The 10,912-nt window shown below is 33.3% G+C and overlaps 1 protein-coding gene across 3 annotated transcripts in view; it reads left to right on the forward strand.

Moving 5' to 3' along the window:
* The window catches only part of SLF1 (SMC5-SMC6 complex localization factor 1), a 67,094-nt gene that overhangs the window by 15,662 nt on the left and 40,520 nt on the right, over window positions 1-10,912 (forward strand). The window contains exons 5-7 of one of the 3 annotated variants that reach the window (XM_028516773.2): window positions 843-1,005; window positions 8,479-8,622; window positions 10,719-10,865. In XM_028516773.2, the coding sequence (XP_028372574.1) occupies window positions 843-1,005; window positions 8,479-8,622; window positions 10,719-10,865 (454 nt within the window). The remainder of the gene's footprint in view (window positions 1-842; window positions 1,006-8,478; window positions 8,623-10,718; window positions 10,866-10,912) is intronic. The other 2 variants (XM_036020543.1, XM_036020542.1) reach the window with 2 other exon arrangements.

Consider the following 10,912-nt stretch of genomic DNA (forward strand, 5'->3'; position numbering starts at 1 on the left):
GTGGCAAAGAGGTTGCATTTCAGAGTGGGCTTTCATTGTGTCAAGGACTCCTACTTAAGAATAAACTGTCTTTCTACCTACACTTGGCCTAAAATTTAAAAAATTTTTCTGGATTCTTACCTGCTTTGATGACAACCACTTCTCTCCTGCACCTTGGCAAAAGTGAAATAGTTCGAATGTTGGAATCTCTATGGAGATTCAGTTTCTTGGTTGGCTTATTTCTTCAGTTCTCTGACAGGTTCAGGCAAAATTATGATTTTTATAGATTATTTGACTTTTTCTTATTAGGTGGTAGCGGTGTTCTCTTGTGGCTTTCTAAATCCTAGCCAGAACCAGAACTTTTCATGAAACTTTAGGGATATGTATGTCTGTGTGTATGTCTTCTGACTCTAAATGTAAAGTATATTTCCTAATGTATATTAGAATTAAACTTTTTCCAAAGCTATTTAGAAGAAGGTTGGCAACAAGTTCCATTTTTTTTTTTTTGTGGTTCAGAATTATTTCCTTGGAAGTGCATTGCCATCTGAGGTAGCTGCTTCCTTAGAATTCTTTGTTTCTTTGGCTTATTAAGGTAATTTTTACTGAGTAAGTAAATTTAATTTTGATTTTTAAAAGCCTATTCCATATCAAGCAATTGATAAATAAGATGAATAGCTTCATTTCTTAAGCATCTGCTCTGGAAATTTATAATTTAAGAAATTACTGCAATAGTTATTCTTCATGGCACTTAAATATACCAAAGGAATTTAACCCCTTTCAGAAAACTGTACTCCTACTCCAAGGAAGTATAATTGATTTAGATAATTTGACTGAATATACTTACTGTTTACATTTTTATTTAGAGTTTTAGAGGCTGGAAAAGCAAATGTTATTTTACCGAAAAGTTCACCAAGTGGAATAACTCATGTGATTGCCAGTAATGCAAGAATCAAGGCTGAGCAAGAAAAAGATAACTTTAAGGCTCCATTTTATCCAATTCAGTATCTAGGGGATTTTCTTTTAGAGGTAAGTGCAGTAAATGAACATATTTTTTAAAGTTTATTTTATAAATTACCCATGTAGTAATGTGAGACACAGATTTATTTATAAAAGCCAGGATTTATTTATAAAAAATTGTGTATTTATTCTTACAGGTTTAAACTTTAGTAGTCACCTTCAAAGTACACTCCATTTTATGCAATACGCCTATTGAGAGAGACTATTTCCACTGCTCAAAATAGTTTTTAAACTCATCAATGTTGACTCCTTTTAGTGCTTCTGCTGTTTTTTGTTTATCTCTTCCACAATGGCAAGATGTTTCCCTTGGAGGACTTTTTCATCTGGGGAAACAAGCAAAACAGTCACTGGGGGCAAGATCAGGTGAATAGGAGGAGGGTGGGGCATAGGGGTCATGCTGGGTTTTTTTGGTTAAAAACTGCTGAATGCTTAGTACAGTGCTAGCAGGTGTGCTTGTAAATCACCCATCATGAAATGGGCAAATATGTTGAAAGAATCTTCAGAAAAAATTCACTGAAGCTGAATGCAGCTTCTCACAACAATGCCAGCTGGTTGCAGATGGGTTCCTAGTGGGGGAACACTCACCTAGTGAGGGAAGCCAGTCTACAAGGCACCCACCATCCAGAAGATAATTCCATTTTTTGTGTGTGTGTCCCCTTGTATAATAAAATGTTCTCAATTTTGAAAATATAATGATTGAAAGTAATTAATGTGACATTTTAGGACATTTGCACTCAGTTATTTTAAGTATTCAACAATACTTTTGATAATTCTAAAAGAAGCTTATTAAATTTAAAATTGTCTTATTTTGAGTTTCAAGTGCTTTAATGATGTTTACCACAAAATAATTTTAAGCATTTTAATGTAAGTATAAATAAAATAGCAATGGACTGTCTATCATATGGGAATTTGGGGTTTATTTTATACAGTTTTTTAAAGAGGGAGCTAGTTCTAAGGATTTAGAAATATTTTCTTGTTCTCCTGCCTACCTTTTCCCACTTGGTGCATATACCACTGCTTAAGTAGTTTGAATGGAAACAACCCTAGAAGAACCCCTTTGGGATTAAGCAGAGAAGAATTTTAAAGAAGGGTCACTCAAGTAGAAGAGAAACCTAAGTTACCTGAAACTGATCCTTGATCTTCCAAGAAAAAACTGGCTCCTTTTTGGTGTTTTCATCTCAAAAGAAACAATAAGCTTTTGTGTAATAATTCATGTTAGAGACCTGGGAATCACCTTTGAAACCTTCCTTGCCCTATTCCCTAATTGTTAGTTACCAAGTCCTATTGATTTTATTTCAAATGCCTCTTCTATCAAATTGCTTTTCTCCTTTTATTTTATTTTTATTTTTTAAAGTTTTTAACATTTTTATTTTTTAAACTTACTGAATTTATTGGGGTGACATTGGTTAATAAAATTACATAGATTTCAGGTGTACAATTCTATAGTACATCATCTGTAAATTGTATTATATGCTCTCCACCCAGAGTCAAGTCTCCTTCCATCACCATTTAGCCCGTCTTTACCCTCTTCTATCTCCTCCCATTTACCTCTGCCCCCCCCCCCTTTTTGTCTGGTAATAACTATACTGTTGTCTCTGTCTTTATATATTTTTTTGCTTAATTCCTTTACCTTTTTCACCCAGCCCCCCAAACTCCTTTCTGACAACTGCCAGTCTGTTCTCTATATCTATGAGTCTGTTTCTATTTTGTTTGTTGGTTTATTTTTTTAATGAGATTCTACCTGTAAGTGAAATCATACAGTATTTGTCTCTCTCTGACTGGCTTATTTCACTTAGCATAGTACTCTCCAGGTCTGTCCATGCTGTCACAAAAGATAAGATTTTCCTTCTTTTTTAAGGCCTGTTAGTATCCTATTGTGTAAATGTACCACAGATTTTTATCCACTCATCTACTTATGGGCAATTGGGCTGCTTCCACATCTTGGCTATTGTCAGTAACATTGCAGTGAACATAGGGTGGATACAGAGTGGGGCAAAAGTAGGTTTACAGTAGTTCTTATGGAAAAATAATACAATAAATAATACAAGAATAAACTCTGTTTTGTGTGCTTATGACTATAAACCTATATGTGCCCTACCCTGTATATCTTTCTAATTAGTGTCTCGGGTTTCTTTGGATAAATTCCCAGAAGTGGAATTACTGGGTCATAAGTATTTCCATTTTTAATTTTTTGAGGATGCTCCATACTGTTTTCCATAGTGACTGCATCAGCCCATATCCCCAGCAGTGGAAGGAGGGTTTCCTTTTCTCTTACTCCTTGCCAGTACTTTTTGTTTGTTGATTTATTGATGGTAGTCATTCTGACAGGTGTGAGGTGATAGCACATGGTGGTTTTAATTTGCATTTCTCTGATGATTAGTGACATTGAGCATCTATTCATATGTCTATTGAACATCTATATGTTCTCTTAGGTTTGGAGGAGTGTTAATTCAGCTTCATTTTTTTAATTGAGTTGTTTTAGGTTTTGTTTTTTGTTTGTTTTGCTGTTCAGTTTTGTGAGGTTTTTATAAATTTTTTATCTTAACCCTTTATCATATGTATTATTGATGAATATGTTCTCCCATTCAGTGTGTTGTCTTTTAATTTTGTTGATGGTTTCTTTTGCTGTGCAAAAGCTTTAGTTTGATGTTATACTACCATCATACTGAGTTTATCCTCTTTACCCTGTGTTCCTGGACTAGAGTCCTAATTAGTCTTCCTGTTACCCTATCTTAACACTCTTGCTAATTTCCTAATTACTCTTCCCTTTTCTTTCTCTGGTTCATGGTACTTTATTCAAAAGGAAGAGCCAAAGTGTTCTTTCTAAAACAATTCTGATCCTGTTACTCTCCTATTTAAACCCCTCCAGTGGTCTCCCATTGCCTTAAGTTAAAGTTCTAAACCTCTAATATGGCTTACAGATTCCCATAGGATTTCTGTCTCTCCTACCTTTTCAAGTGTATCCTGCTCCACTTTTTTCTGTGCTCACTCTACTATAACAAAACTCCCTTCTCCCAGTTTCTTAACAGGCTAAGCTACTTTCTACCTCAGTGTCTTCTCAATAGCTATATTCTCTGCTTGGCAATGTTCCCCTCACTACTCTCTCACTCCCTGTGCTCATCATTCAGGTTCTGGAGATAATGTTGTCTTTTCAAGGAAGCCTCCTTATAATTGTATAAAGTTAGGCTCACCTATAGTGGTGTTCTTATACCATTATTTTGGTATTTTGGTAAACACCAAAATAATTATGGTGTTTACACCCATAGTACACCCATCATAATTATAATTAATTGGCTGATTACTTGGTTAATGTCTATGTCCCTACTAAACCAAAAGCACCACCATGTCCTCAAGGATGTCTTTTCTATACTTATATCTGAATCATGCATAAAGCCTGGTACATGAGCTCTCATTTTGTTTGTCCGGTTAATAGGGAAATTATAAAAAATATTTGAGTGTTCCAAAGGTATATGCATATTATTCTATAATTACCTTTTCCTACTGAATAGCAGCATTGTAGATTGGAAATTTGACCTTAGTTCAAGGAATGGCCCTTGAAAGCGATTGATCCAGGAATGGGCTTGTGAACCAGGTCTGATCTCCACAACATGAAAAGAGATATATGAAAACTTCCTGGAAGTCTATTCGTCATTCTGAAAAGAAAGCCACTGGTAGCTTGGCTCCTGCTAAATGTGAAGATGGAAGGATGCAACCTAAATTACTACTAGTAGCCATTCTTTGACTATGAGGAGAAGTAGCCTTAGGATGAAACCAACTCTTTAGAGAGAAAAGTGTAGAGACATAATCTGGGCCCTTGTTGTTAAGATACTTGAGTTGCTGGATTAACTAACCCTGAAACCTTAGTGTTAGACCACATTGCCATTCAGTGAGGTAGCATATTTCCATATTTAAGTTAGTTTGAGTTGGTTTTCTATTGCAGCCAAAAGCATCCTGATTTACATATCTGAACAGTTTAAAGGTAGAATTAACTTAGAATTATCTTAAAGGTAGAATTAAAGGTAGAGTCAACAGAGTGAAAGCCATTCTTAAATACACAGGTTAGTAAGAGTACCTGAGTTTTCCTTTTTTCATGGAAAGAAATGATTAAAATACAATATGTTTTATCCACAATCTTTTTTTGCAGTAACTTCAGGCTGAGCTGCTGACATAGTGGAGGGAAGCAATAATATATCAACTAAAACTGTCGGATAATCTCCAATTTATATTTGTTTTTAGGATACATTGTTTTATAAATTCTGGCTTAAGACAGCTAGGAGTTCATAACCATTCAGTCCAAATAAAGGCATTTTGTGATCACTTCCAAGGAGAAAATACTTAATTTTGATGTCTCACTTTTCTTCTACAACTTTGGCATAGAATATATTTACATTATTCATTAGATGGATTCTGAGTTGTCCTCTAAAAATTGCTATTAAAATGACTGAGTTAAAAGTAACAATTAGGAAATTGTTCAAGTAAACTTTTGTTTAACATAATTACACCTTTTAGAAATCTGAGTAACAGAATCAGGAATCTGTTTAGTTCAGGTTTATAGATATATATTGAAATCTTTTGTTGTACCAGGCAATATGCAATGTACTAGGGAAAATGAATAATACCACACCTCAGACTTCAAGGTACTTACCATTTAGTGGTGAAAACAGTACATTGAAACTATTAATTACAGTTAGTGTATATCGTGCATTGGTAAAATGGTGTTCAAGGTTCAGGAGTGCAGAGAAATAAAAATGACTAATGTGTCTCATTTGTTTAACCCAAGGAAGGCATCGCAGAAAGGAGAGCATACTTAGGAATATTTAACTACCTGCTTAAGGAAGAAAATGAAATTAACCACAGAAAAATTTCATGGAAATGTTGTAGGAATAATTAAAAATACAGTTTTTGAGACAGATCCACAAATTTGTGACCCAGATTTGTAATTTACTCATGACCATATGAAAGTTATTTATCCTGTGAATGAGTTTCTTTTGTATATAGAAGATAATACTTACCTTACTTTAATTTTTGTGAGAATTGTTACAACTATTACTTTGGGCTAATATTTGTTAAGTAATTACTAATTACCATGCTAAGTATTTTCAATGCTTAATCTTATTTTAAATCTGATATTTTGTGGGCTATGCATTATGGCCCCCTTTGCAGTTAGTGATGTGAGGTACAGGTTAAGTAATTTGCCCATGATCCCATGACTATGTCATATCAAAAATTTAAGGCCATGCCCTCAGTAAATTTTAAGGCTTCCCTCCTCAAATATCCCTTTCTTTCTGTCATTTTGGGCATTATTAGGTTCCCTTGGTATTCACCTAGTCTCTTTCTGAGTAGTTAAAAATATCCAATGAATTCTGTAAAAACAATACCATACACTAGTAGTTAATCAGAGGATAATGATACATCATTTAAGAATTAGGGTATAAATACGAGTTAAGGATCATACAGAGCACTCAAAAGAATCTTGTTTTTTTTTTTTTTATTTGACTTCTCTGGCTCTCCGTACAGTCTCACGAATTCATTCAAGTTGTATGGCAAATGCCATAGCAAATCAAGTAATAAGATCTGAAGGTCAGACTATATCTCTGCCTTGTCCAGAACAGGTAACCAAGTCAAAGATCTGAATCAGGCCAGGCCAACAGTCATTGCCATGTTGCTCTGCTCTATTCATAGGTAACAGAATGATCTACTGAGTGATAGGCTTTTGGTCATCTGTTTGGAATATACTTGGCATTATGCTATATAAAATAGACTAGAGATGGCCTTTCTTTCCTACATCATATAGGAGACCATCACTTAACAGAGTGTACTAAAAGTATGTAGTTGGAATAAAGGAAATATTTATAGTAGGAAATAAGAAATGAATATTTATAGATAAATAAAATAATTCCTATAAATTTCATAAGAGCAGCCATTTGGAGAGACTATTGGTTGCTTGGAAAAATGGATATGTTGATCATTTGTTTGGCTCTCCAGAAAACAGATCACTTTAAGTTTTCCAAACGCAATAGTTTATCAGGTTATAATTTTGAGTTAGTTAATTTATATAGGGTGCTTGTGGTGTATTTCCTAATTCACAGATCAATGTATGGCATCTGAAATGGATGCATAAGTAAATGTATTCAAGATTAGAAAGCATGTTTTTGCCTAATTGCTAATGATAATGGTATGTTCTTTTGCATTTTATGTGTAACCGGAATCTATATGGGGTTAATTTATCTTGTATTTTAAGACATTTCGTGATGAGGTGGGGCTGAGGATTTATCTTTTCTTGTCAACCATGTGAAATTTAAAGCCAAAAACTCATTTTATCCCACTTCAAGTTGTCTACAACAGAAATTGTTATTTGTACAGAGTAATTCTTTCCTTGATGCTAGAAATAAGAAGGACGAAACATCTTCGTTTTTGTTTTTGTTTTTGTTTTAATTTTCAGTTTCACTTAATTCAGTCAGCTACTCTCAGGGATTGTTTTCTGTTTGCAGGATTGGAGCCTGGTAAAGAGCCTGGTACCTACACAGGAAGCTTAGTACAAGGGAAAGGAACCAAAGATGCACCACAGGCTTTACCACATTCTAGCTTACCCATATTTTTCAGACCATAAGACACACCTAGGTTTTAGAGGAGGAAAATAGGAAAAAAAACATTTTTGAAGCAAAAAATGTGGTAAAGTATTTAATAGCATAAATAACATAATATTTCACCAATGTAAATGTAAAGCTACATTCGGACTGTAAGATGCATCCGCATTTTCCTCCCAAATTTCGTGGGGGAAGTGCATCTTATAGTCCGAAAAATGTGGTATGTCATAACTGTTCCCTAGGAGCACAGTGATTTTTCTAGTCTCTTTGTGTAAAGGTAGTGACTCTCTGAATACCCTTTCATAAGTGCATTTGGGAACTGTCATGAACTCATCTTTGCTCCCGACTGTTATTCTACTAAACTTCTAGAATTATTTATACATGTATATATGCAAGCATTTTTTAAATTATTGGTAGGTGGTTTATGAGCCAATTTGGATTTCTTTAGGTGAAGCTATTACTCAGCCTGTTTTTCTCTCTGTATGGAATACTTGCAAATGAAAACTCTTTATCAGTAAAAAACTGAAAAATAATGTTAGAAGTAATCTATAATCTGAAAATGTATCTAGATTGTAACTTTAACTTGGACAGCGACTGCTAAAGTCATTTTGTTAATAATTATTTTAAAAAGGATTTATTGTTACTAGACCAACAAAGCATTAGCTTTTATTGAGATACTTGGAAATCACTTTATTATTCAGAACCTTTGTTATAATGATTTTCCCCCTGAAAAAATTCACTAAGGTTTAATAATCTTTAATTTAGGAGAGTGCTTTTTCACTTACTTGTTTGGCTACCAAAGTATTTTGCAATTATAGATAAAGTTGAATACCATAAAAGTAGAATTATGTTAAAATTATACTTAATTATCTAAACCATTTTTACATACATACAGAAGGAAATTCAAAATGATGAAGATTCCCAAACCAGTTCTGTTTGGACTAAACATAGCAATCAAGAAAGTAACAAAGATTTCAGGAAAGATACAGGTTTTCTTGAGATGAAAGATGCCTTCAGAGAGACCATGTGTAGAACCCAGGTAAAACTTGACTAAAAAAAAAAATGTACATTTCTGGTTCTTACAGAATTGTTTGAGAGGCAATATATGGTAGAAATAACATGGATTTTGGAACCACAGACCTGGTATTTGAACCCAACTGTGTTTTAAAGGCTGTGATTTGAGCATATTAGGATATTGCCTATGTCTCTGTTTTGAGATTCTTTTTGAAATAATGTATGTATGCATATGGAAACATAGTTCCTAATACAGAGTATATTCCCAACACATGATAATTACTTAGAAATTTTCTCTATGCTTAATATAATGTGTTGCATAAAGGATTTTTATCAGCATAATGTATATTCATAATTCATTGTCTGAATTCAAGTATTTTACTGAATATAGAGCACATGTTTTTAAATGACACAAATGAATTCTATTTTGATTAAAATGCAAAACAAAAAACAAGAATGACTTTGAACTTGAAGCAAAGAACTTTAAGACAGCATATACATGGCTGTCAAGTAAAAATTTTTAAATAGCAGCAACCGTAAAAAGGCATGATTAGTTCAGTTTCATACTGTTTTATAGAACAGACTGTTTGAGTTAACTTACCACATCATTAGTCCAGTAATTATTACTTGTCTAAACTAAAATGTATTTAGATGTGACTAGGAAGGAATTAAAAACAAATTCTGTTTTATTGCATCTTATCAAAAATTTCACAAAGAGAATTCTAGGATCAATTTGGAATTAATAAACTGAACAGTACTTTAAGAAATTTTATATGGAGAGTTTAGATAAAACTTTCTAAGAGCTTAAAATATTTTCACATTTCTTCTGGATTTTCCAAAGTATAATTGATATTTATGTGACTTAGAAGACTACTACTTTCTTTTTTTTTTTTTTTTAAGATTTTGTTTATTTGTTTCTAGAGAGAGGGGAAGGGAGGAAGAAAGAGGGAGAGAAACATCAATGTGTGGTTGCCTCTCACGTGCCCCCAACTGGGGACCTGGCCCACAACTCAGGCATGTGCCCTGACTGGGAATTAAACCGGTGACCCTTTGGTTCACAGGCTGGTGCTCAGTCCACTTAGCCATACCAGGCAGCATGAGAATACCACTACTTTCTATTATTAACTACATGTACATGGTCTTAAGAAGAGGCTATTTGAGTTGATGTGTCTTTTGCAATTGTAGACCACAACATAAATTTTTTTAATTCAGAAAGGAATGATGAAGTTATTAAAATAAATTTTTGATTGAACATGAAAAAAAGAATCAAAAGGATATTTTATGAAAGAAATAGAACTTATTAAAATATAGCTTATATACACCTTGAACTCCTTTTAGGATTTGAGGATACATTTATAATTCATATAGAAATTTGTTTTCTTTAATTTAAATTTATTTTTTTAAAGAAATTATTTATTCATTAATTTTTAGAGTGGGGAAGGTAGGGAGAAAGGGAGAGAAACATCAATGTGTGGTTGCCTTTCGCATGCCCCCTTCTATGAACTTGTCCTGCAACCCAGGCATGTGCGCTAGACTGGGAATTGAACTGAACCTGCAACCTTTTAGTTTGTAGGCTGGCACTTGACCCACTGAGCCACACCAGCCAGGACATAAAATAAGTTTCTTAATATAATAATATAGTTTGTGATACACCATACTCTGTTTAATGTTATTATACTTAAGTACTATAAAATGATTTTCTTGATGTTTCATTTGATATGCCTAATAATGGCAAGATTCTATTCGATCTGCAGCCTCAATTATTTTTACAAACATTTGGAAAAGTAAAGTAATGAAATTAACTATATTCTGTTAGACTAATCATATGATAGAAGGAAAAAAAAGATTCCTAGAAAGATTAAGTTAATAAAATTAAAACACCTAATTAAATGTACATGTAAACATAATATAAGCCTTTGTGAAATAAAAATCTTCATTTTTCTGCTTCATAGTAAAACTGTGATGTAATGTAGTTCACAACGCTCTTAGTACATTTAATCTCACCTGTATGTTGTACAAAAGCTACCTTCCTGAGTGGGTTTTTCTGTTGTGACTTGCTTTGGTTGTGTTAAGGTTATGGTTAACCTATAGTCTAACTAAAATATTTTTGTAAACATGCAGGAAAAAATTCAAAATCATAAGGAAGATCTTAATAATAGTTCTGTTTTCACTGAACATCACAAAAAAGAAAAATTCAGAGAGTCCAGTAAAGATTTGAAATTTATTAAAACAAGAAAAGCTTTAGGAAGGCACACAGATAGAAATCAGGTAAGATCTTCCAAATAAAAAATGATATTGATTTTATAGTTCTTTCC

The sequence above is a fragment of the Phyllostomus discolor genome, chromosome 3 (genome assembly GCF_004126475.2).
Source record: "Phyllostomus discolor isolate MPI-MPIP mPhyDis1 chromosome 3, mPhyDis1.pri.v3, whole genome shotgun sequence".
NCBI lineage: Eukaryota > Metazoa > Chordata > Mammalia > Chiroptera > Phyllostomidae > Phyllostomus > Phyllostomus discolor.